The sequence below is a fragment of the Trachurus japonicus genome, chromosome 17 (assembly GCF_045865225.1).
Source record: "Trachurus japonicus isolate A0001 chromosome 17, Traja_1.0".
NCBI lineage: Eukaryota > Metazoa > Chordata > Actinopteri > Carangiformes > Carangidae > Trachurus > Trachurus japonicus.
Genome location: NC_140923.1, coordinates 31,961,464 through 31,989,050, shown reverse-complemented (window position 1 = coordinate 31,989,050; position 27,587 = coordinate 31,961,464). Strand labels below are relative to the sequence as shown.

The 27,587-nt window shown below is 40.1% G+C and overlaps 1 protein-coding gene across 1 annotated transcript in view; it reads left to right on the top strand.

Annotated features, from left to right (window-relative positions):
• tmtopsa (teleost multiple tissue opsin a) overlaps positions 1-25,874 on the top strand; it is an 83,499-nt gene extending 57,625 nt beyond the window's left edge. Inside the window, exons 3-4 of the mRNA XM_085805152.1 lie at positions 7,382-7,615; positions 25,410-25,874. Coding sequence (XP_085661278.1) covers positions 7,382-7,615; positions 25,410-25,691 — 516 coding nt within the window. The 3' untranslated portion in view covers positions 25,692-25,874. The remainder of the gene's footprint in view (positions 1-7,381; positions 7,616-25,409) is intronic.
• The last annotated feature ends 1,713 nt before the right edge of the window (positions 25,875-27,587 follow it).

Below are 27,587 nucleotides of genomic sequence, written 5' to 3'. Positions count from 1 at the left end.
TCACAACTCTACTGGAAAAATGAAAAAAAAAATCAGTATGTCCACTCAACAGATTTAGCGGTGGCCTTAAAGGACAATTCCAGGCGAATTCAACTCGGGGGTGTATTTTCATATCATTTTAGGTCTAAAAGAATGAATCTGAAGATTTTCAGTTTAACGTCACCTGTTTTGCGGTAGCTGCGTCTGTCCCTGCATCGCCACGGCAGCAATGAATGGGAGTGGATGTAAGTTCCGCTGTTTAGGCTGTTTCCAGCCCTCAAAGCTGCAATTTTTTTCCACAGACAGCGTCAGATGGCTACTCAAACATGCAGAAGTTTATTTACTTCAAGCAAGCCGACATATTTGTAAAAGTCGATCTAATTCAAAGTCTCCCGGAGTCTCGCGCGAGCTTGAAGTTGCAGTGCTGGTGTATTCAGGCGCAGTCGGAGCTACCGCTTGTGTCATAAACACAGGAATATCAACTCTTTACTTGCTTTAAGTGTACATTTTTTTCCACAGACAGCGTCAGATGGCTACTCAAACATGCGCTGATAAGTTTTTTTTACTTGAAGCAAGTCAAGAGTTGATATTCCTGTGTTTATGACACAAACGGTAGCTTTTCCCACTGCACCTGAACACACCAGCACAGCAACTGTCTCGCGCGAGACTCCGGGAGACTTTGAATTAGATCGACTTTTACAAACATGTCGGCTTGCTTGAAGTAAATAAACTTCTCGGTGCATGTTTGAGTCGCCATCTGATGCTGTCTGTGGAAAAAAATTGCAGCTTTGAGGGATGTAAACAGCCTAAACAGCGGAACTTACATCCACTCCCATTCATTGCTGCCGTGGCGATGTGGGGACAGACGCAACTACCGCAAAACAGGAGCAATTAAACTGAAAATCTTCAGATTCATTCTTTTAGACCTAAAATGATAGGAAAATACACCCCCGAGTTGAATTCGCCTGGAATTGTCCTTTAATGCACCCAATTTTTTATCATTACCATCTGGCACCCAATATCAGTATCCAGTATATCATCAGTATAAATGGATTCACTCTAACCTGGCTCACATATCTTGATCTTGGAGAATGTAATAATATAAAAATGAATGATTAACCTCTCATCGGCTCAAACATCAAACATCACTGTTGCCCTCAACCCCCCCCCCCCCATGCACACCTCTCTCTGCCAAAACCTGGACTTTCAACTCAACAAATCTCAACTTCACACATGGGAATGAATGCAATCAGGATCTGGACCCGATCCAAAGGTATGGGGTCCTCCAATACTAACAAATTAAGTCATGAAAATTGAAATCAATACATCAAACACCCTCCTTCTCTCAACCCAACAAGCCAAACAGATCATGAACATTTCTACAGCCACCAAAACTATCTCAAACTTTAATCTCCATGTCCACCGTCTTATAGTGCTAAATGTGAAAAACAATTCTCCCCTCCACCACTCTTTCATTTAAAATTAAATAAAGTACAAATGTACAACTTATGCAGTAAACAATCCTCAACAGAAAGCACAAAAATGGGTCTCTAACATAGACAAATGAACACAATGGCCTCCAGACACCACAGATCACTCCTCCACACCTTATGGTTATGTCTACCTACCCAGGAAGAATAGTCCTTACCAAGGTGAGGACTAATGGGGATCCATAATAAAACAAACAAAACAAACAAACAGCACTAACACAAAAACACCTCATAGTATTGGGTTGAAGCATTCCCCTCTCCCCATCATTACACAATACTAAATGATTTATCCTCTGCTGAACTCCTATCAAACATCTGCACACCAACAAATCCCCGACTATCCAACCTATCAACAAGAGAGGCATCTCTATTTGCTAGAAAACCGAACATACAATAAACACTGTCAAAGAGCTGATATCAGAAAATCCAGTCAGACTTCTCAGACTTGGAAATACAAATTGAGGGTTGTCACAAATGTTTTTTTCCCCCTACTCTGCTTGTTATTGGATTTTAAATTCAATTATGTCACTTTGACATAAATACATTGTGTGTGCACGCTGAGAACACACAGGCCACACCAATATGTGTGTGTGTGTGTGTCAGATATTGAACATTTTGGTTGTCCTTTGAGCATCACTGCCCTCGCAGCTGCATCATGTAATCTAGAAATCTGGCGCCTCACTTATTTTTCATGATGCATGTGGTTACCAGCAAAAAGGCCTGTAGTCATAGTGATATCACACCAGCAACATTATATTAGACTGACGGCTTTCCATATCCAGGCTAAGTCTGACTATCACATGGACATTAAAAATATGAATATACTATTCTTTTCTTTTTTTGGGGGGGCGGGGGGGGGTCTTTTTTGGTAATTTTTGAGAAAAATAAATCACAAATTTATTTGAAATGAAAATATCAATTTAGTCATATAATTTACATTCATTGAATATTTGTAATGCAGGGTAAAGACAGAGCCAGCTGTAGCAGAGACACAGCAGATGTGAATACATGTTCAAGTAACAGTAATTCAGCAACACAGCTGCCACACACAGGCAGTGTGCTCTCAGCATAACAACTAAAGCTGAATCCACACTGATTGTTTCATATATTGTGCTCATTATTTGACATATTTGTTAACATTCAAGATGAATTTTCCTTGCAAATTCTTTATATTATCAGACACTACAGAATATATTCATAAACATGTGTAATTTCCACTTATTTTTTATGTGCATGTGAAAGGGACAGGACAAGCAAACCATATGAATAGACAGTAGAAGCACAAAAAGCATAAAGACAATTCATGAGGTGACACCTTAAACGTTATTCAATTTCCAGGCAATTCATGTCAGTTTAGTTTCAAACTCATTTTATCACTGCAACGCACCGGACAGATGATCTGTCTGAATAACAGACAGCCCGCCAGGGCCTTAAGCAGACACAATGCTCCTTCTGTGTCGTAAGAAAAAAAAAATTAGCCATTGCATATCTAATTAAGTCAGTGAAGGCAGTGAAGATATTCTCTCTTGACAAATATTTCATGTCAGACTGTTCTTGACAAATTCTGTTTTGTGCCGTCACACAGACACAACGCATTCATATTAATTATGCAGCTTTGGGGATTGCTGTTTAGCATATGAAACAGTTTCTCTGTAAGGGCAGTCAATTAGTAAGCAAGCTCCTTTCACCAGACACCCTGCCTTTGATTGCAATCATTCAGCACTTACTCTCCATTTCCTCAATTTGTCTGTGATCTCCGCCACTTCATTTATTTAATCAGAGCCAACACTGACACTATTAGCCACCTATTCTCCAGAGCTGACAAAGCGAGAAAGTGTAGGGGATGGAAATAGATCCAAAGTAGAAGTACAACACAAACTTTTTTTTTAAGCCACAATAATAGCTGACCTTTTCAGTTCAACAAGAATGAGTTTTAAAATAAAGTTTACAGGACATGAGGTGGCTCAAAAGAGATAAACATGTGTGTACTTCTGCACAGATGAGCCAGTGTATCAGGAGAGATATACACTCAGGTCTTGGCAAGATACAGTACAGTCTGGAATCTAAGGTTATTTTTGTGTTTTTTCCGGTGAAATGTAAATTAACCAGACACAAATCTATGTGTTTTCTAAAGAACTTGTATGTGGGACTGTTTTGCCCTAATGTGCTGCCAAGTCAGAGATCTAATGTCGAGGGGGAGGGAATCAAATATTCAATTTCATTGTAATGGATTAGTCTCTGCTCTCTGTCTTTTGACAATTTACTAAACTTCTCCCCTGTACAGCAACTGTACAGATTAAAGCATTGTTTATGCCAGTAAAAGCAATACTCTGTAGAGCTTAGTATTTATAATGCAAAGGAAAAATGGTAGTTAGTGAGACATGCCGACGTAGGGTTAGGTCTGAAGCCAAGAGGGATTTTATACTACATTATTTTGTGAGGTTACGTGTTATGTTAGTAAAAGACCAATTCAAGACAAACATCCACTGAGAAATATTTTCCCATTGTGTTGAAGCCCTGGACCCCAGCAACATTGATTGTGGGTAGTTACACATAGGGTTGTCCTGATAGACAAAGATCTTGGTGATCAGCTATCCTCAGAGTGATTGCCAAGAGGACGGGCAATTGCCAATGTCAAGACAATGCCAGTCATTATAGTTGTAAGCACTCAAACCTCCATGGGCATGTGCAAGCACACACACATTAACACTCACACTCTGACTAACTGAAATACCTTTTCCCATATAGACTTTGTGTTTCAGCTGTTATTTCAGAACCATGGACAGTTTGTGTCCCACTGAAACAGTGTTGTTTACTTGTGATTATTATTGATGATAATGTAACGCACTGATAGAAACATTAATGCTGTGATTAATAGTACTAATTGCTTACTAATTAATAATCAAATAGCTGTCCAATAATCAGTCATTGATGAAAGTTTAAAGCAGGTTTATTTGAAACACCAACTTTATTGGACTGAATTTATTTAACTTAAAAGGTTGCACAGAAACTTGGCCCATCAGTTAAGAACTGCAATGAAAAGCCTGAATGTGAGCTGAAAAAAAGTATTTTATCAATCACTTGTTGAAGGATTTCAAAAATTAAATTAGTCTAGAGTCTTTTTCAGTAATAAAATGCTTCAGACTACAGATTTTATCTGGGAGTTATGCCAGGCAGCCATCTATACCTACAGACAATACAACAAACTGGATTATTCTGGTTTGAAAAACATGTGTCTGCAAATCAGGAGTGTGTGTTCCAGTAAAGGAAATTGGCTTCTATTGTCTCTCTTGCTCCGTTCCAGTGGCTTCTCATCATCATCATCAATAACTTTGCAGGCATTGTGGCAACAGGCTGTTTCACCCCAGCCAGAAGAATAGACATATTGCCAAAAAGGGGAGGTAACATTTTTCTTTGGCACCAACCCCATCTTGATGAATCATGGTTGTCATTTCCTGTGATAGTAATAATAATGAAAATAATTATACGAGCCATAATAATACATATAGCAGGTAATTAAATGAGGTCCACGCATTCATTGCTGACCCCAAATAATAAGAAATAATAATGATAATGATGATGATCGAAAGAGCAAAAAAAGAAATAGACTCTACATAATAGACTATATGCATTTGTTATGCTTCCCCACCCCCCACTCCTAGGCAATCATAGTGTGTATTACAAATTTCAGATAGGAGACGATTTATGAAGAGGGTCGCCAGCTAGAAACGACAGATAGAAATTTTGTTTACCTCTGTACATCAAGAACCCATTGTCTCATAAACTATACTAAGCCAGCTGCACTATACAGTTTGCCTAAAGCAAACTAAGAAATAGAAATAGAAATAGAAATACTTTATTTAATCCCCGAGGGGAAATTTAAAATGTCACAGAGCAGCAGCAAGACAATACAGACAACAACACAGATCACAAACAGTGAAGTAAAAATGACATAAAGACATAAAAACACAGTGTATTAAAACACACACACAAAAAAAAATAAATAAAGGCAATAAAAACTTTATTCCTATTTAAACCTCAACACGCTGTGCATGAACACACCCTAAATTCTCAACTGCAGAAGGGTAAATGAGTGAAATATAGAGGAGAGGCTGACGGTCATTGGTTTGGCTTGATTAGTCTGCGACAGGGGAAAAGTGTTTGTCATACAAGTAATTTTCCACAAACACTGACAGTAATGTGTATTCATGCAAATGGCACAGTGTGAGTGACAGTATGACGGTGTCCATATAGGGACGTGTCACTTTACAGCCTGGTTAGTGTCATGTGAACTGAATAATGCAGGAGAGAAATACCCAATTATACTTTTCCATATATTTTGTAAAAGCTTTATAGCATTTAAAGCATATGGATGGAACATTTGGTAAATTGAAAATATCTATTAAAAGAAGGTTTGATAGGCATGATTAAGTGGATAACAGAAAGTGCCAAGAATATTTTCTGCATTATTAGCTGTCATGTGAGTTATGAAGACTGATCTCTGGGCCCATGATTGTTTTTTTTCTCTTCTTCTTAATGCTAATCTAAAAGTCTTTTCCTCTTTGAGTGTTTTACTTGCGTGTGTGTAGCTTAATGCACAGTAGAGCGCCTCACCCCACCTTTCCAAACCACCTCCCCCAAAAGAAGCACAAACCTGCCACAGCTTGAGCCCTTCCTGAAACTGGCTACCTGTCAGCATGTGTCTCTATGACGATGAAATTGAGTGACAGCACCCGACATGGGGCCATCAAGCAGAGAAACAAATGGAGACAGCTCAAGTGTGTGAGAGTGAAGGTGTGTTCATGTGCAGGTGAGTGCATGTATTAGCCTTTAGCTGTCCATTCTCATACAATCAGATTCATCTGCCAATGATGAAAGATTCCAGCTGTATTACTGTACCATTTGGAACTGGGTCTAAACCTGCAACACTGCAAACCACCCAGATCTGTATGCACTGCAATGTGTGGTACAGCAGTGAATATCAATACATCATAAAACTCTATCTAACCTAATGATAGCTATTTGAAACTGTTCTATTTTTTCACTCTCAGCCTCAATCAGACACGATGTGTCTCTATTTAGTGTGTCCATTGTTTCAAGACTCCTGCAGAGTCGCGCAACTGTATCTTTTCTGACTTCAATTTGCAGCAGTGTTCTAAGGAAAAAGGGTTCCACAGTAAGCTTGTCTCTGTCCAAAGGTAACAACATGTCCCCAAAGATACTTTCTACTACTTAACATCTGTCCAGCAGAAACTCACAAAGTCCCTCTGAAAAATAGTGGTCGTGCTTTTGTACAGATTAAACAACCAAGATAAAGTACATTATTGAGTTCACTTTACAGGGGCTGGTATGTGGATTTTGTCACCTTTGGACTTTTTCCTCAAATGTTAATATGCTTAACCAACCTATCCCTAAGTGTTATCTTATTGCAATTAAATGTAATTTAATCTGTGATAGACAGCTTGTGTGCATGTTTACATCACTGAATGACTGTGTGCATTTCTCTGTTTGCACCACTTCAGCTTCATGTTTGACATCAAGACTTCCAGGAAACCCACTGATGAATGAAAACACTCCCTGTCACTTTCTTCCACTAGCCGTCTCTGATTAGACTCGTTATGTAGGTGTAGAGATGAGTCTCAGCCTCTCCCTCTGTCCCTTTCCTGCTCTCTACACCTATCTGAACGTCTTTCAATATCTCTCTTCAACCCACCTGACCTGCTCTCTCTCCTGTCACGCCTTCAGTCTATTTCCAAGACTCCTCTCCTTCTAACAGCTCTCTCTCAGTGGGGGAAGGTCAGATGCATTGTGACAGCAAAATGTCTCAACACATTGTGTCATCACAGGAGACTGCTACCTCATTAAAGTCCAATTTCTCTTCCTCCCTCCCCTTTCCCTCTTCATATGTGCAGGTGAGCGGGATCAACGCGTCGATGAGCAGGAAGCGTGAGCAGCGCGTGTTATTCATGGTGGTGGTCATGGTGATCTGCTACCTCTTGTGCTGGCTGCCGTACGGTATCATGGCCTTGTTGGCCACCTTCGGGCCACCAGGCCTGGTCACACCCGAGGCCAGCATCATCCCCTCAGTCCTGGCTAAGACCAGCACGGTCATCAACCCGGTCATCTACGTCTTCATGAATAAACAGGTGAGAGAGAGAGGGAGGGAGGGAAGGAGGGAGGGAGGGAAGTATGGAGGAGGTGAGGGCTGTAGCTGGCCTGGGGTCAGTCCTGTTTGTCTTTTACTGTCACAAAGCTGTGGGCGGAGGTCACATCTACTGAGACCAACCATCTTGACTGTTTTCAAGGTGGGCTAATGAGTCATTGTTTTATTTTCCTATCAGATGGAATCCCAGAGGCTCAGTGGCTCCAAATTATATTACATCTATTTTTGTTGTTGTTGATGTTGTTCTTTTAGTTTTTAGTTTTGTTTTGTTTTGTTTTTTACAGTGCATAAAGTTGTTTGTTACATATTCAACTTAACACTTAAAATATGTTGTACTAATTCATTTTGCACGAGCCAACTCATGACATCAGCAATGCAACAACTTGAAAGGAGTTGGCATTCGGTGCACTTTAGGCCACATTGAACTAATCTAATATATTTGTGATCAACTGAGCCAAGCCCTTCATGTGAGTCCTGCAACCTGCTGACTGCTTGTCAAAGCAGAACAGATATTTGCAGTGTCACAAAGACACCAGCCATCTGAAGTGTTGATAATTAAACTCACAGTAGGTCTCTATTAATTTTGGCCCACGCCCACTTTAGACAATATGATGAATAGCTTGGGGAGTTATCTTTAATTGTGTGCTGTTTTTTCCAGGTAGCTGTTATAAGTGGACGGGGACTATTACTATGCTTTACAAGCACTTCTGCTTCATTAAATTTTTAGTTGCTGTGAGGTGATTAATCAAAATGACACAATGACCCCAAGACGTACTGATATATGACCACTATTACCAGCAATTCAAACTTTCTATATCTGTGCCTGTCCCATGTGACCCTTGAATAACCTTCACATTAGAAAACTCCTTCAAATCTGTTATCAATTATTTCAAAGATCTGTTGATTATATTTAAAGAATTCTTCAGCATTTGGGAAAATAAACATATTCACTGTCTGGCACAGATGATCAATACTTTGCTTATACTCTGTTATAAATAAAGAGGATGTTGTCCCTATATACAGTACATTATGCAGCAGCCAACCACTGCTGCAGTTCTTGCTGTCACTGCATGACAAGGAGTTGCAATTATAAACTCTGCAAAAGGCTTTTAATTTGAAATGACACACAGCTGAGGTGAGAGTGGGAGAGAGAAAGAGAAATAAAGAAAAGGGGGATGGAGGTAGATTTAACTACCCACAGAGTTTACATGGATGGCTGCCCAGATTTATTAACTGCCAAAGTGTGTTTGGTGACCCATTTTAGCATTTTTTATTAAGATTGATTAACTAGTGGACAAGAACGCCACACACATCCCCCACTATCAACAAATAAACACCTTGTCCAGGGGTAATTTAACAGTGGTAGGATGCAAAAAAAAATACTGTGCTGTAGCATTAAGTTATCTCCAGTAGAAAGTTCTAGATATGTAGGAAAAAAACATTGTTGAAGGATAACACAGCGAAATTGGAATCAGAAGTAAATCCACAACAGCAAGAAAAACACAAGAGTTTATGCTGAAGTGGCGCCGATGATTGAAATCTCAGTTGTTGCAGCAGAGCACGAGTTCAGGCTTCGGGGAAAAATCAATGGCCATGTGAAGCTGTGTCTGTTCCTCCGATGTGTACACCCAGTTCAAAACCTGAAAGAGGGCTTGAGTTTGATTGCACTGTTCATATTTGTTTAGGCACAGTAACCACAGTGTTGTAGTGTCCTGTGTCACTGTGGCATTTAAAAAAACAACAACAACAACATCCACCTGCTTCATATGGTGTTGACATGAAAAGTCGCAGTCAATGTTAATTTTGTCTCTTCATGCCCTCATGGCTGCATAATCCACGTTGTTTTTGAAAATCATAGTATAATTGATCATGACAGAATTTCTACGAGTTCTCTAGTATTGCCTCTGAAAAATTTTACAGGGAACAAAGTAGCCGCTACACTGAGTGTTAGCCAAAGGACTCAGCGGTGTATGGAGTGTGCTGGGCTGATGTAAAAAAAAAAAAACGGAAGTTTAGCATCGTGCTGGTTCTCGGGAAAAGAAAGTGAATGGGAATTTTGTGTTGGATTATGTCAGAAAATAAGCTCTGTGGCTAATGATACTTACAAGTTTTGTTCAGTGAGATAATCTTCACATATGAACACCTTTTATACCGTATTTTGAAGCTTTAATGCGATCACCAGAAGTAAAAAGCTAATGTTAGGCTTTAACGGACCACTAAGCTTTTGACTGATTTCAGCTGCTTTATTTTAAAAACATTGCATAATGGGGAAATCAGGCTGTTTTTACTTGTTGAAGACCCATAAATAACATAAAATAATATACATAAGAACACTCTTGCTTGTTCAGGGGTGATGACATTAATGTCCCTGACAGGGTGTAAACCTGAAACTCGCTGAAGCTTTTGTTAACCACAGACCTAATTTGAGGTATTATCCCATTCAAAAAATATATAGAGGGCGGTGCGTGGCGCAGTGGTTAAGGCGGCCGCCCCATGTAGAGGCTACAGTCCTCAACGAAGGTGTCCCCGGTTCGAATCTAGCGTCCGGCAGACATTTCCTGCATGTCGTTCCTTCTTTCCTGTCTATCTCACTGTGCTATCAAATAAAGGCAAAAACGCCAAAAAAAAAATACTACAACACTAAGTAACTTTTCAACCTTCATAAAATATTTCCATAACTTTTGTGATGGTACATCGACTTACAACAAGTTGAATGACACCGCTGTCATGGCCTGAGGGGGTCTGTATCGCTTTCACTGGCACTAAGCAGCTTTGAGGAGCATGGTAGGAACCCGGCTCTCCCTTAAGTTTCACTTTCACTTTCACTTTCGCGAGTCACGACGAGGAGGGAGCAGGCAATGCGGCACCTTTCCGTCGGATTGTGTATGTGTGTTTACTGTGATGTGATCCACTGGAAACAGAAACTTAGTTTGGACGTCTTCTGTTAATTTCCATGCACCGGGAGATCAGAATTTTTACAGCGCTATGTGCTGGTGCTCATGGGAGATGGAGTCTTCCTTCAGGCAAAACACTACCGCTTTGGGCCACTGGCGCCGCCAAACTCAACCAAAAATGAAAGTTCTTTAGTACTGCTTTAAAAAAAAAAAAAAAAAAAACACGTAACTTGGGGTCTGCCTTCTTCCCAGTCATGCCCAAACTCCAGTGTAACCTGACAGAGATTTTTGAACTGGTTCTTGAGTGAACAGGTTAAGTGTTTATTTTATCTAACGGCATTAAATCAGATTTTGCATATAATTTCATATATAATTTCAATTTCATTTTCATTTCAAGTTCATTTAAAGCCAAGTGGCTGTTTTTCATCTGGTTTTCAGGTCAAAGCTGATTTGAGAAACAGACTGAAAAGGGAGCAGCAATAAATGGACCAGTACCAGAGGTGTTCCCATATGACCAGGCATTGGAGCCCCTCTTTGAAAAACCACAGAAAGATGAAGTGCTCTGACAAACAGAGCCATATTTGTACCACTAAAGAGTAATTTATTCTTTATAGCTTTTACTTTGTCTTACTCCCATGTGGGTAGATGGAGGAGAGGGCTGTGGGGCTCCAGTCTGTGAAATATATGTTGAATTAATGTAAATACAGTGTTTTGTCATAGATAAAACCACCCATCTCCACCAGCTCTGACTCCAAGTACATTTCAGACCTGTGGGAAACACTGGTATTTGTAATAGTTTCACTAATTAGATAAATTGTGTAAATGAATTAGCTCTATTAGGCAATGGACAGATCTTGTCACCTTCAAAAAGAGCCAGGGAAGCTGTTCCTCCTTTGTGTCACGCTATACAGTAAGTGTAACACTACCTGTTTGCTTTATCCTTAAAGGTCCCATAGATGCCCAGGTCATTCTCTGAATGCGTTGAAATGCTCCCTCCACAGAGCAATATACACAGCCTTCACTTTCTGATGTCACAACAAAGCAGACATAGCTCTGCCCACCTGGACCACCGTTTTACCTCACAGCATTTTGTTTCTCTGAGTCTTTACTGCTCAAATATGCTGTTTTTTTTTTCAATCACGAAGACAACAGACAGCCAATCAGAAGAAAGATATCTTCTAAGCCTGACTGTAAAAACAATGTTGCAAGAGCTCCAGGGAGAAAACACTGAGAGGAAAAATAAATAATAAATATGGGACCTCTAAAGGCACTAACTGTCTCCTGACAGCAAATAAGCAAATTTCCCAAAATGTCTAAAGGTGTAGATAAAAACTATAAATCAAAAAATACTTAAGGTAGTTGGCACTGCCAGCTGACTAAGTGCTTCAATATAACTGTGTGGGTTTGATCACCTTTGATTGACACTAACTGTCACCTCGTTCACCCCAGGGTCCCGCCTACTAACATAATCATACCTGTTTAAACTATGGGAGAATACAATATTTTAATACAGGATCCCATGGAGACTGAATGACGAAGTTCTCAGGGTCTTTAACTTTGTTGTTGCGTAAACTTCAGGAATACTGAAACACTTGTGTCACAAACTGCAAAGAAAAGACAAACAAAGTTTTGGGGCCAGCCGTGACATCTGCGCAGGCTCTGCCAGTACTACTCAGGCTGGAGGCCAGACGGACAGACAGACAGACAGACAGATAGACAGGGCACAGGATGAAAGCACACAAACAGCCAGGGTTGGGAAGTGAACTCTAACATCAGCGTCATGTTGTGCCTCTAGTGGCTAACATGTGGAGATCCGCTTCTGATTCTAGTTGTACACTCACACACTAGATTATTGATCAAGGACTGGGGGACACAAAGCCTTTGTATCCAAATAATTAATCACCGCAGACCTTAAAAGTAGTGTCACATTTATCATGCAACTCTTGCCTGTTTGTGTTATTTAATTCAGTCCACAGACTGATGAAAACAAGTGTGTTTTTGTTGAATCATTCAGTTGGAGCCTCTTTATTTAGCAGTTCCAGGTTCAGGATGGGGCTTTGACTCCAGAACAATGTTTGAGATGGATCCGAGATTCTCTTTCCTGAAAATTAGATCAGGCTATTTCCAGCAAAGGTCTTTGGTGAATTTAAATCTTATTTAATGAGACACATTGCCTAATCAGCGGGAGTGCTGGTGCAGTTTTACCCCAGAAGGAATGATATGATAAGGTACTTTAACAAGCTCTTAATTTCCTGGTGTTTTCTAACAATATGACTGACGGTGTTGCTTCACTGTAGATCAACTAACAGTTGAGTCAGAGATATTCTGAATAATGCATTACATTACACTGATTGATGATAACATTGCAGCTGAGATTACTTATTTGATGCTTAATCATCATTGTTGACAATCACTGGATTAGCAAACAGGCAACTCTGCCTCAGGCTGTGGTTAGAGATAAATCATGTGTAAAATAATTTAATGTTATGAATATTTCTGTTACATTAAATTACTTTTGTCACATTACCTCTTTGGGCATCTAAATGTCCTTTAAATAGATTAGGCTATGTTCAACTATTTGAAACACAAGGACCTAGACGCTCCAGTGCAAACATCTTTTTTTAGAAAAGTTTAGAAAAGTTTTTAGAAGCCATATATAAAATGAAACAATATAGTGCAATGTATAAAAGGGGGGCAATTTACTTATAACCCCTTTATATTTACATGTATGCCTTGGTTGAGATTTAAACTGTTTAAAATGCATGTTACTCAGTGGCAAACAAAAATTCACTTCAACACATATTCATGTCATTAGATCGGTGGCTATAAAGTTGCTATGTAGCACATGGACACAAGCACAGATGTGCCATAACAGGAGCTACAAGAAGTTGACATGGACAGTTTTACTATGTTGACAGTTTGCAGTTCCAGAGCATTCAGAATACTTTAACGGTCTACAGTACTTGTCAGTCACCTTCTGCTGCAGCATGCGTGTGTTTTAAGCAGCGAATTATCAGAAATTGGATTATAGGTTTGACTGCTGGAGCTTGTCCTGGTTGTCTTGGTGTTAAGGAGAACGTCAGCACTGGTGAATGACAGGCACTGTGCATGAAGCTGTAGCTTAAAATTGAAAAAGTGAAGTTTGACTAGAATCCAGCAACAAAATGGGAAAAACTAGGCAAATATGGGCCTGGGTGAAAATAGTCTGAATTAAACGTCTTTTGTGTATAGGCCGGGTTGGTTGACAGATGACAGCACTGCTTTCACAGACTTAATAACCTATCATTGGACACATTTTGCTGCCTACTACTTTCATCTCAATGTGTAGCTTTCCAAAAGTTAACTCCACTTTGTTCTTTATACCAAGTTCTTCTCTGAAGTAAAACTCTTTGTACAAAACAAAACATTGAAACTTAAGATTTAAGATGTTTTGCTCCATTCTGAAACACAGTTCATCATGGTGGGAAAAAAATAGGAGAAGATAACAAGATTGTCCTTCACTCCCACTGGGGCCGACCGATAAAACTTTTTTGTCCTCAATGTAATCTTCATCATCTCACTCTGGTCTATTAAGTAAAGCACAAAACGCTGTGTAAGGGCTTTAGGGAATTTCCCTCAGACTCAGCCAGAGGGATTTCATGAACTGTACAGAGAATTACATACAGTACTATATATTGCAATGGATTTCTTATCGTTTTCCAAAACCAGTCAAGTTTAATACTTTGCCTTCAACGATAACTTTGCTCATATACTATACTATTAAAAGTTATGGGAGATCAACACAAGATGACACCCTGCTCCAGATGTTGCCATAGCATCTGGAGGTGCAAGATTCCATCTAACCCTCCCCTCATGCTCTAGTGGCCACTGTGCCGTCAATGTACCTTACAGGGACATTTTAGCCCACACATCATCGACCTCATGAAAGCGGGAGAGAGAGCGAAAGTGGGGGTAGAGGGACACCGAATGTCCTGTATGTCATTTTCAGTCTTCAATTCCTCCCAGCCCGTTACTATGGAAACTGTGAGTTGAGGCGAGTTGAAGACTAAAAATGCTGTACAGATACAAGTAGCAGCTGGTGTGCATTTGTCCCACCAACGATCAGCGGCGGTCACAGCCAAGCAGCCGGACGACGGGTAAGTTCACTAACCGTCTTTTCTTCTCACGTGAAAAACATGTTGTTTGCACCGTGTGTCTGTCGTGTGCATCGGTGCACGAGAGCTTTGCTGAAAGATCTGATAGGAAAAGGGCACACAGGGGACAGAGGAGTCATTACTGTTGCCCCATAAACTCTGAGTCTACTGGCAATTCCTCAAGTAACTGCAAAGTAAAGTTCACTGCTTCTTATTTACACACACACGCACATACATAAACACACTTTTCAAGGTCCAAAAGTAAGCAGGTAAACATTTAAGATGACTCATGGCAAGCACAGTTTGTCAGAGCTTCCATTGCAGTCAGTTGCAGTAAAAAAAAAGCCTTGTGCATATAAAAGGGAGATGACCTCAAGACTGAAGGAATAGTTCAACTTAGCGAGAAATATTCTTAGTTGTCTTTGCGCATGGAGATGATCCCTACCCTGTGATCTGATCTGTGGTAAGTTAATCTCTTCGCACCTGCTTCCAAATGCATCTCCATAACACCACTTGTGATTGGATATCACTTTCTGACTCTATATGCAAATTATAATACAATGCATACAATAGTAATGAGTTGTTGTTCTTCACCAATCTGACAGGTCAGTGGTCAATGTGCTTGTGTGGGAGAGAGGGAGAAGGAGTAGTAGGGGTTGACTGAATTAAATCAGCTCATCTCCTATGATAAAATAAAGTGTTGTCTGGTTGAAATAGTCAAATATTAGCTGTAATCGGTCCTTCAATGTGTCAGGGACGTCTTTGCGTTCGCACTGATAAAGAAGTGTGTCCACATGAGGCACAGACCACCTCTAAACGAGGTCTAAGTGACCAGATCTCAAATGTGTCGTGGGTGTGTTTACACCCGGACTTATAACTGTCTGAGACAGATGTTAATACCAGGGACAGTATGAACAGGGCCTACCTATATGTGAATACAGCCAGGGAAGCTGATAACACACAGATCAGAAAGAGACCAAGACAGCTAGCCTTGTGCTATCCAAACATAACAAAACTCATCTATTACAGTAGCACTTCAAAACTCACAGATTAAAGCAGAAGTAAGCGATCCGGTGGTTTTGGCTAACTTCTTGTCAGCCGATGGAGTTAGCAGTCCCCGCCCTCGTCCCTACGTCACCACATTCACGCGCATCCCTTGGCTGCACACACAGAGAGGACCGCCCCTTTATGCCGTTCTCTCTCCTCATTGGATAAAGGTTGTAGGATACAAGGAAAGTTTTCTCCTCGGCTTACAGCAGAGCAGAGTGACTGACAGACCTGTGTTTCAGACCAAACACTCTATATAAGTGATTGCTGTCAGAAGATATAACTATTTAAGACTTATATCAACACAAATATTCCGCTTACTTCTGCTTTAACATACTTTATTCTGTTAAATCTGTTCCAGGGATTAAGTATAAAAGCACAATTTCTAAACGTAATGAAGCATCTTTACCAAAATGTAAAACAGTTCTAATCATAATTACAAACACTGCAGCCACATTGAGTCACATTTCATCAAGCAGCAGTCAGAAGTAATTGTTAGCTCAGAGACAACACAAGACACCCAGCAGTGCTTCAAAAGAACAACTCGTCTGTTGATAAACTGCAGGAGCATTATTCCCAATGACTGTGTAATTACTTACTGTCAAGAGGAACAGACTCAAGCAGTGAAACTATGGCACGCAAACTGACAGGTGGTGTCATTTCCACATATTCCCATTTCATTGTTGAGAACTGATTCATCATGACTGACAGTTTGGCACGGCCTGTGATTTACTGAGTGATTAACTCCAAATAACTGGGTTGGTTTAAGTATTTATTCCTTTATTACTCACGTTCTCACTTCTTTCACACACAGTCTATTCCAAGATTTACTCAAGGTTAGTTATTGATCCATACTGCTTGCTAATTCTTGTAATACAACTCTCAGCTGATGCAATAGTTCAAGCCACTGCTGTCAGGATTGTGTGTGTGGAACAGAATACAAATACAATAAATTGTGTTACGCTGCTTCACCTCCCTGAGTTGGGATGGGGCTTGCTTTTTGCAGTTTTGTCTTTAAATATCCATTTACTAATGGCCCTTATGAAAATCATTAACACAGACATTTCAGTTAATTGGGACAAATCTCCAGCTTCAGGCAGTGCACATCAGGTGGATGTAAAAAGTGTAAGAAAACGCAAATTCCTTTGTTTCAACCGGCAGGACATACAGTATTATTGTATCTCTGAAGGATAGTTGTTATTATAAAAAGTTATCTCAGATTTTGTTTTGTTTTACTTCTTTTTTTGATATTGTGATGATAATAGAGTGAAACTGGAGAAATATGAAAGGACTTTCAAAATGAAATGAAATGATAGAAACAACCAACAGACTTACAGATAATCATGCAGTTACTCCCAGACAAAGTCCCACAATTTTTCATCAGCTCATATTTTTCAGTGTGATCAATATATTTCACTAAATGGTCAGTTTGTAATATTAATTTTCAAATCACCGTTTGACTTAAATAGGAAATGCATTTGCGACATGATTTTAGGAGCCATTAAGGCTAACTTACCTCAAAGTTTTATGGCCTTATATTGTCTTTATATGATCATCTTTTTAATTGGATAATTATAATAGCACCTTATTTTAATTACCCCTTTGGCATTACACATAATACAGTGTATGCACTGTTGTCTCTGCTACCCTACTTTCATGTCCTACTTGTAGAGACTCTCAGGAGAGAGGTTTTTGGTGAACTCCAGTGAAGCACTGAGTTAAGTGAATAGACTCCAGCGAAAAAACAACTGGCTGACTTGAAACGTTGTGGCTGTAAGCTCCAGTCCAGTATAATCTGTTTTGAGTCATCACAAAGTTCGGTCAGCAGCAATATTAAGCAAATTGTTTCAGCCTTATTGCTTAATTTCGGACCTCCTGAGCGACAGAACTGCATACTTAATTTTATTTCTATTTTGATATAGTCCACTATATAGAACTGAGAGCCATCTGGCAGGGACACACACTCAGTAACCTTGCGCTCACTCCTCCCTTTCCAAAGCTGGAGGAAAAGAAAAAAGAAAAAAAAAAGCTGAAAAACTTCTCTCGAGCCCTTTGTCCATTCTGGGCTACTGTAGAGAGACTGCAGTGCAACATGATTGGTTCTGTGGAAAAGACTTGGACCCTACAGGCCTAACAATATAGTAATAAAAACACAACAAGTCTTAATTTCAGGTGATAATATACTTATAAGGAAATAATTCTGATATTTTTATTCCAGTTCTATCAGCAGATCCTCCGAAAATCCTACACTTTGGTCCTATAATCAAGCACAGACATTCATTTTGGAACCAAAACTTTGTCCTTTGTCTGGTGTAATAAAAAAGAGAGCTCAACAGTGCAGTGAGTCCTTGGCAGGCAGATATGACAGTTACAGTCTACTGGGCTTCATGAAATGAACACTTAATTCTCTGTTGGAGCTCACAGGTATTGCAGCTGACGACAGTTATTTAATGATTGTTTTTAGAAGGAGAACTAGCAGGATTTAAAGACAACAATTCAAGGAGAGAAGGCCTTGAATGGGCAAAAACATCTCAATAGTGCTGTATTACAGTGACACATGATGTGATCTCTTGCACGCATGCAGTGATACTCTAGCCAAAAAATATTCAAAAGAAAAAATAATTGACAAACTTTCAAGGCTCTTTTGGAACCTTGCATAACATGACAGGAACATAATCATCAGCCACTTCAAACACAAACTTGAACAGATGTGTTGCCAAAGAAGAGAAAGTCTGAGGCAACTCACCTGAGAGGAAACATTACATCTGTGGTTCACGGAAATGAAATCCAAACCTGTGCAACTTGAAAGTTCCAGCGACTGATTGCTCTGTGAGGAAATGATTGATACACACAATATAAACACAGCACAGCCTTTTGCTGAATTGAAAATGTGCCGGGAAATCCTGAGAGGAAATCAGATGATTGTCATTCTGTTCACATGTGTCTGTGTGACAGTCATTATTTTTTCTGACTTGTGCTCTCAGATTTATTACCTTTTCAGTTTGTTTTTTTTACACTCCTTGGACTGCAGGGTGCTTTGCAGAACTGGGGAGTTTACTGGGACAAATGAAACCACACATTTGTTAAATGAAGTAGTGGGATATCTGCTGATGCCTTTAAAAGAGGCTTAAGGCTTCCTGCCATTGGCTTATTTCATTTATATCCCTTAAACTGCATTAAGTATAATGTACTGAAGTGATTGACTGTCTACAGCTGAAGTGTTCTCATGCTGTAGTGAGAACACTGCAAAGTCTCTATTATTAGTGTCACAAAGAATTAAATTAAAGGAAGAGGACCTGTTCATTTTTGCAGCCAGCTCTGTAGTCTGGATATGAAAAACTGCTTACCTCATATTTTTCAGATTATGTTGGACTTTTACACAACAAACAAAACTGATGTCTCCTCTTGCAAAGCCGACGTGAGTGAACTGCTAATGAAATTCTCTGGCTGCACAGTCACGTAGAAACAGAAACTCCTGGATCCAAGCAGGCGTCCCCTGCTTTAGAAAATAACATAAGTGAGAGAAGGTCTTATTGTCTGAGATGATGGCTGACCTTTGACCCTCTGGGTTGTCATCTTCTACCCGTAAAGCATCAGTCCAGATCATAGAAGGAATCAACTAAACCTGATGTGACTGGTATGAGATGACCCCGTCTGAGTCACGTCCAACCTCCTCTTTCCAAAATACTATCAGTGCATCTCACTCCTTCCATCTCCCTGTCATGCTTTATCTTTTATCTGTCATTGCCTTCACCTTTCCCTTGACCTCAGCCCTGATGCTTCTGTCTTAACTAACTTCATCCTCTACCACTTGCCTGTTGTCTCCATTTCCCTCTCTTCCATCTTTCCAGCACTCTCTCCAGCGTGTTGTAAGGACAGCTGAGGGGAACGGAGGTGCTGCTCGTCCCGTTCCCTCACATCTCCATGCTAGCCTTCACTCTTACATGACCTTAGGTTACAGACACACTAAGAATGGGGACCAATATGTTGCTCATAGATACAGGAGGAGAATTTTCAGTTATGTCCAGAGGCATCTCCACATCTTTTCATACAAGCGTTTGATGGACAGCGATGTAGTAGCTCAATGTCAAGTCAGTGGCTATGAAAATTCTACGAGATGAGTGTGTGATGTGTTAAAAAATTCATGTCTGAGACATTAAGCTGAAAAGTACTCGGGTCCATAGTTTAAGAGCAGAGCTGGAAATATGAAATATTTTTGCTGTCAATACTGTTCGACTTCTTCAGCTTGTCAATGGCTCTTAGTCCCCAGCCCATTTATTCTTATCATATATCTTTAAAACCATATTGCAATGCATAGAAATGTTTCTGTTTTTAAAAATGAAAGACGATTCCTCCAAACAGCATCTTTACTACAGTTTCAAGTGCAGTAAATGCTGCATGTGTTGAGACTGTTCTTAACTGTGGGTTTCGTGTACCAGCATGCCAACTCAAAATAAACGACAGTGCCCATGTTCATTGCAATCACTCATTTAATGAAGCAACATGGTTCATGGTTCTTTTTAAATATTTCAATAACTTTTGGACAGCAGTGCAGCTCTGAGGCACAGAGGAGTATGATATATATCAGGCTACAGAAAGAACATTTGTTGGTGGGATAATTTCATTATTGGTTTTTATAGGGTTTGTTGACAATAAGAAAAATATAGGTCTGGGTTATGCTTTAACAAGAGGAAGCTGGTTGAAGCTGTTACATGAGATTTATTATTAGTATTATATTGGTGGTGTTTCTCAGCACTGCACTCAGCATTGCGCCTCTCTCCTGCAGTTTTTTTGGGCTTCATGTTAACTTGTACACATTTTATTTAATCTGTTTTTTTGAATTTCTGAATCTGTGTGTCTTATCTATGCATTTATCTGTCCTTTTCTAACAGTACAGTTGAATTGCTTTCAGTATGTGTATTTCATTTACTCTGACTAGACACTGTGAAAGATTCATCATGTTCTGCACCTCATGATAAAATGTAGTAGACTATAAGTATACATAACATTCTAAGTATACTAAGTATACTACGTTTACTCAAGAGTTGCATCAGACCACGCTAACAGGAGCACGGGAAGAGGACTGAAAATGGTCCAAATTGTGGTCTAGTGTTTGCCTTTGTGTTGTGAGTATGCCTTGGATGTGGCTGGAAATGCCTAGAATTTAAAGCATAGCCAAATACCCTGAATGCATTGTTATGCTTTCAACCTGCTGCTGGGGTCCTCAATTATTCAGAATCCCCCTATCTGTCCATCAGCAGCTGTGGCTCTCTGTAGGGGCAGAGGTTGGTGTAATACGGGAAGATCTGCATGAAATCATAATCCTGAGACTTCCAGATCTGGTGAACACTCGCATTGAAAAATGTATCCAGGTGTCCATTCACTATTTATTATACCCTGACAGATGGTGTGTAGACTTTAGTGCCTTTCCTCTGTAGCTTGGAGACAGCCTGCCCTTTCTTTCCACAATTTTTTTTTTTCCGGTAAAACTACAGTATGGAGGTGTGGACTTGTAGCCTAATAGTTTATGTGGACTCGCTGAGACAATGTTATCAGTTTGAGCAAATGTGTTTATGGTAATATCTCCAGCCATCTGGTCTAGGGCTGAACAATTAATCGAATTGTTATCGCAATACTGCAATATAGAAAATCACATTAGCATTGATATTTTGATAAGAGTTAAAAATATGTCACAACAACACACCATAATAAACGAAGCATTGTGCTACAGTCAGTACGTTTACATGACACTTGAAAAAAACGAATTATTGCCTTAATCCGACTATAACTGGACAACTGAAGTGCATGTAAACACCTTAGTCCGACTGAAATCGGAGTTTGAGAACTCCGATTAAGACACCCAGATAATGCGATTGGAATTCGATTTTCTCCATCATGTAGAGTATAACTGGACAATGCATGTGCGCATGCTCCACAACAGTAGAGACGGCACAAAGTGGAGCAGAGAAGCCGCCCGAACCCGGCAAAGTAAAGAAAAAAAACCAACGTCAGCGCCGATTCAATGCATTTCACACAGCGCGACCAGCAAGAATGTTTTATTAAAAAAAAGAGAGAGAGAGAGAGAGAGAGAGAGAGAGAGAGAGGGTATCCTGTTCTCAGCGAGCATCCAGCCCAGACTGGCGCGTCTGGTCGGGAACTTCAGTTGAGAATTTATTATTAAGCTTACTAAATTGTTTATATTCAGTTTTTTACGAGGTGACAGAAACGTCAACAGGACAGGGGGCGTATTAACCCACTGAAATGACGGGTGACGCCGCATGAGGGGGCGGACCCCGTCAGTTATTCGGTTTTCTCAGTTGCATGTATATTGAGACAAGGACAGAAGTCCGACTTGACGCCAAAATCGAATTTTGAGCATAGCTCGATTAAGCTCTGCATGTAAACGTACTGAGTGATGCTCCAGCTCACAAATCATTTCCTCCAGACACAAGGGAGCAAGCTTGTTGGGTACTGTATGTAGCCAGACCTTTGATCATCACATAAACTAATATACCAGTGCAAACAAGGCCACGCTTATTGTAAGTTGCTCTGAACTCTACAGCCAAGACTTAAGCCAGACATGTATATAGAGTATTGACTGTTTTTAAAATTCTTACTCTCTGCTGTGGTTCAGCCTGAACCACAGCCAAAGTCACAATCCTTACCTAACCTGAACCGTTCAGGTTAGGTAAGGATTGTGACTTTGACAGAGAGCTGTGGTTAGGTGAATAAAACACTTGCTAAGGTGGAAATCATTTAAGTTTTTAAAGTTTATATTGGCAAGTCTGTGATGAGAGAGCTTTTTTGTTACTGCTAAGCGGTAGCATTAACAAAGGTCAACGTACCATAGGAAATTATGTTCAGCATCTTTACCCCTTTAACTCAGATGTTGTTGTTGAGTTGCTTTAAGCAGTGGAAAGCAATACTATGCCATGTTATTGTCTCCGTTACATCTTGTCTTCCACTGAGGTTAGCATGCTAACCAGCTAGCCTTGGCTTCACATCATGAGCTAGCTCTGAGCGGTAACCTCTTGTCTTGTAAATGCAAAAATGGCTGAAGGTCTTGTCGAGTGACAATAACCACCTCCTTCATGACAAAACATTTTTGTCCACAGAGAAAACGTCCAAATTACCACTTTTAAAGTAAGTTGTGCTGCATGTCCACCTACAATCCCAACCTTTCTTCATATGCCTGGAGAAACAGGGCATCTCTCTCCTAGGACGGCACCGAAGGTTTGCAACAGATGTGACCACTGAAGTGCAAATCTAGGATGTGCAGTTGTAACAGGCACAGTGGGCTTCGGCACTTTCCTTTGTACAACACATTCGACACAATAGTTTGCTTCCAGCTGCAATCACATTAGGCACCAGGGCATCACTGATAATAGGTTATAATTCAGCCAATAGACTCTAACAGGAGGGCATTGATAACACTTGGAACATTGCAGGGCAAAGTGCTGACAGTCTTTTGATGGTTATGGCTGACCACATTTTCTCACAGAAGCTCAACAAAGAGGAAAAAATTGCTGACACAAACAGGGTACAAGAATTTGAAAGACCTATAGTGAGACGCTGGTAGTAAGAAAGCAGTGAGGTCAGTAGGTTTAAATCTCACTACACTTCTGACAGGCAAAGCTTTTTATAAGGTGGACTGAGCACAGTGCTACAGATCACAACTCCACAATCACAAGCCAGACACCAAAGTTTTGGATCATCAGTTGAGCTGTTAATGAATTTCTGCCCTGATGGGGCAACTCTCAGACCCAAATCAGCCCACTTGAGACTGGTGTCATAGTGCTAGTGTTTCACTTTGACTTAAAGAAGAAAAACAGGAGGACCTCAATCTTTGCTTTCTGGTTCCATAAAGCATGGTAGGGCTCTTATTCTATCCTTTTGCAGCATCTTTAGTGACATGGTTATAGGAAGACTTCTAACACGTCCTCACTGTCTCATCTCAAAAGGGTTATTATGTCTCGCCACAGACGCTCCATAGCAACACGAAGAACCAACAAGACACCGATAGCTGCCACCACTTCACCATCCACTGTGCAGTTACTATGCAGAGACAGGATGAGAGCACATATTTCACTGATGCTGAAGGGTGCCTCACTTCCAATATTCAGTTTGTCAGAGCAAGGCTTCTCTGGGGTTCATCAGTGTGAACAACAGAACAGGGAGCAGTGAGGTTAGACACATCACTAACACGTGAAAGATGCATAAGAATCTTCTCTCTATTTTGTGCAGATATACAGTAGCATAGCAGGGTTAAGAGGCACAGTGCAGCACAGTTGAATTTTTGTCCCTGTGAACCTAGACATTTTTTTTTTTTTTTTTTTTTTTAGAAAAGTCAATGTATAGATGAGTTTTGACAGGCCTGTGTAAGCTCAGGTGGCAAAAAAAACATTCCTCTTTCTCTTTGTACATTCCACTACAGTCCAGCCCTCAAAACTGAAACTTGTCCACAAATGACAGGATTGGCACAGTATTGAGGATAAAGCTTGAAGATGAGGTCATGGTGGCACAAACGTTAAAGAACCTGGCTAAAAACTGGAAAGTTGCTGCACCACAAAGATGGTTGAAAAATCAACACCTCCCCTCTTACCAACTACCTAAAGGTCCTTAACCCACCGACTGCTCCATGGAGCCAGGTGCTGACAAGCTTCCATGTGTAAAACAGTGTGAGTGGGAACCTGAAAAACCAGAGCTCTGCTCTCAGCAAGACTTACACTGCTGAATTAAAGAGAAAAAAAACCTTGATTCGGGGCGGAGTTTAGCTCACTTGTAGAGCTGCCGCCCCATGTTGAGGCTACAGTCCTCACTGCCCGGTTCGAATCTCGCATTGGGCATGTCATTCCCCCTCTCTGCCTCCCCGTTTCCTGTCTCTCTCTCCACTGTGCTGTCAATTAAAAGCAATAAAAAGCCCCCAAAATATACTTTAAAAAAAACGTGATTCCCTCCACAGAGGTCTGGATTCACAGCGGTGTGTGATGACCTTTGCTCTTCCTGAACACTTTGATATTCTTTTCTCTCTGTGGTTCCTCTGATTAGCTCGTAGAACTTGTGCAATGTTTGATAGAGGTGGAGCTACTTTTTGAAGCTTCACTTTATGTTTTCACTGACACACCTGATAATTCATTGTTGCAATGCAAATAGAAATCTTATCACATGAGAATTAAAATAACCACATCATGAGCAACATATCAAGTAACCAAATCTCCCTCAATTTAACCAGCCAGCTTATAGTTTATGTTTAAACTCAAACATCACGATCCTTTAAGAGCTCTTTAATGCAAGTTACCCTTTGATTAACTAGTTTACCTGAGAGAAAAAAGAGACAAAAAATCTATCGATCTATCTATTTTCTGTTCCCACTCTCTTTCTCTCACCATCAGCTTGTATTAATCAAATCTATAACTTTACAAATAATTAGTGTCCCTCAGCATATTGTTCCACATGGAAAATCAGGTGACACAATAGCATCAGTGGCCTGGCAGGAGGGGACAGGAAGAGTACAGTAAATTGATTTCCTATAGAAGCAACACCTTGAATCAACAAATGTCTGGAGTAGCATTTAACTGTATTTAACCAAAGTAGCAAAAAATATTACAGCAATGCTCCTTGTGTCTTCACAGTTTGGTCCTTCACTGCCTCCTCTAGCACAGTGCATTTCTGATCATGTGCCTGTGTTGTATGCTTGCCCCAGTTTTACAGATGTTTCCAAGCCCTGCTGCGCTGTGAGACTCCTCAACGAGGCTCCAGCATGAAGAGCTCCTCCAAGGTCGTCACCAAGGCCGTGAGAGGCACAGCGGCTATTAGTCCCCGACGTACCAATGACTTCTTATTTATGGTAGCATCCCTGGGTCAACCGGCAACCACACTGCCCCAGTTGGGTCCCTCCTGTGAACCAACTGCTGACATCACCAAAGCCCCTTCTTCAGACATCAAACCTGTGGTAGCATCGCTGGTGGCCCACTGTGATGGCTGATGACTTGGGGCTTTTTCATGGTTCCAGCCAACATTCCCTCAGCAGGGAGTCATTAAGAATAAAAGAGGTGGTGATAGTGAAGCCTAAAGAGTGGCAGTCCAGGCGGACTGCCAGTACAGATGGATTTAACATGGCTGTTAACATCAGCTCTGTATTGGCAAGTAAAAATGATGAACTGGTAAAAAAAAAAAGGGAAATGTTAAGACTGCCTCTGGACAATATGAGCCGAAATCTGAAGCAGTCAACCTGCAGAAGTGTTTCTCTGCAAAGAAAGAAAGAATACATCTGTCTTGCTGAGAGTGAGCATTTGAAGGATGTTCTTGTCATGACTTTTGGAAGAGGCGCTGTCAGACTGTTATGGTAATGGAAGAGGAACTGGATAATTTATTTTGTGTCATTTCTAATATTCCGTGAAGTATTTTCTCATAAAATGTCATAACAGAAATGTGTTCACTTTGCGGGAAGAGGAAAAAAATGTATTGATTGTTTACTGACTATGATTACAAAGAGAATTCTGAGAACAGACGTTGTGTATAACACCATTTTGAAAGGTTTTTTTTTTTTTAGAGTACAGAAGATTAAGAAAAAAAAAGAGTAATGAGAATGTACTGGTAATAATTTTAAACTATCAATGTTTTTCGCTTTGATTCTCTGCCATCAAATTATATTTCAATCATCACATTGAAATGCATAAGTGGTTTTTAATTAAGTGGTTTGTTGTACATGTAGCATTGCTAGCATGCTAGCGACAGTCACATTTATTTCAGGGATAGTGACTTTATGGTCAAAGAAATAGCTGCATGTTGAAGAGTTACTGTATAGTTCCTTCAATAATGACTCTGCATGCAAACTGTTGCAGTTTAATATGCAAATGAGGTCAAAGAGATTTAATGTTCAGTAGATAGGTACAGGCACAAATCCTGGCAATGGGTGCCTCCCTGGGCTGATATTTTTAATGTTTTTAAATTAGACACTTCAACGTGTACATAAAGCTGTGAAATCAGTTTTCGTGTTGTGCTGAATTTGGTCAAACCCAAAGTGCACAGTGCCCTGTGGCTGTGTACTTAAAAAGGATTGAGCTCACAGGCCTTTGGGTCCTAATGTGACAATTGAGTGCCTTGGTCAGGGGCACATAGTCAGCATTGCATGTGGAAAGATACAGTACCAGCCTCTTCTCATCATTTTCAAACTAAATGCTTTCACAGATGTCACTCTAATGTAACATACTTTAAATAATTATCATTATCTATAAAAGAAAAAACAACTGAAACAACATTATTTTCTACAGTTTCCCAAAACATAACAAAGGACTTTATCTGAGGCAGCAATATCTGTTAGATGGAATAAGTTGGTTCTGTATATATTTTTGCAATGTGCTTGTCTGCATCTTGTTCAATTTTTTGATAAGTGATTTCACACTTTTTCCCTTTTGCAATACAAAGAGGAAAGTTTCTGAGAGCAGTGCGTCAGTACTGTGTTGTCAGTGAATGTCTAAACTATCAGTGGTGTGGTACTTTTCGCTACAACATATGATCACAGTGTGTGCAATTTTTGGTATTTCACTTTTAGCACACAAACTGTTTTCTATGAGCTATCGAGATCTATAGATTAAGGTACATGAGTTGATACCAAAGGTAAAGAAAATTCATATTTTTTGAGGTGTTCAATAAAGGTTTTTCTTTTTAGTCTAAGTTGGTGTGCTGTGCTTTCTTTTGGTGAACTCTTGCTAGAAACGTAGGGTGATCATAATTAAAGAGGCTTAAATTGTGAGATTCAAGATAAAGAAGATGGTCTGCGATGAAGATATGCAATCCATCAAATGGAGGGGTACTTTTATGTAATGCAAATGTTTGTTAAGCTGTGATTCTGTCAGTGTTTGGGGAAGGGGCTTAGTGT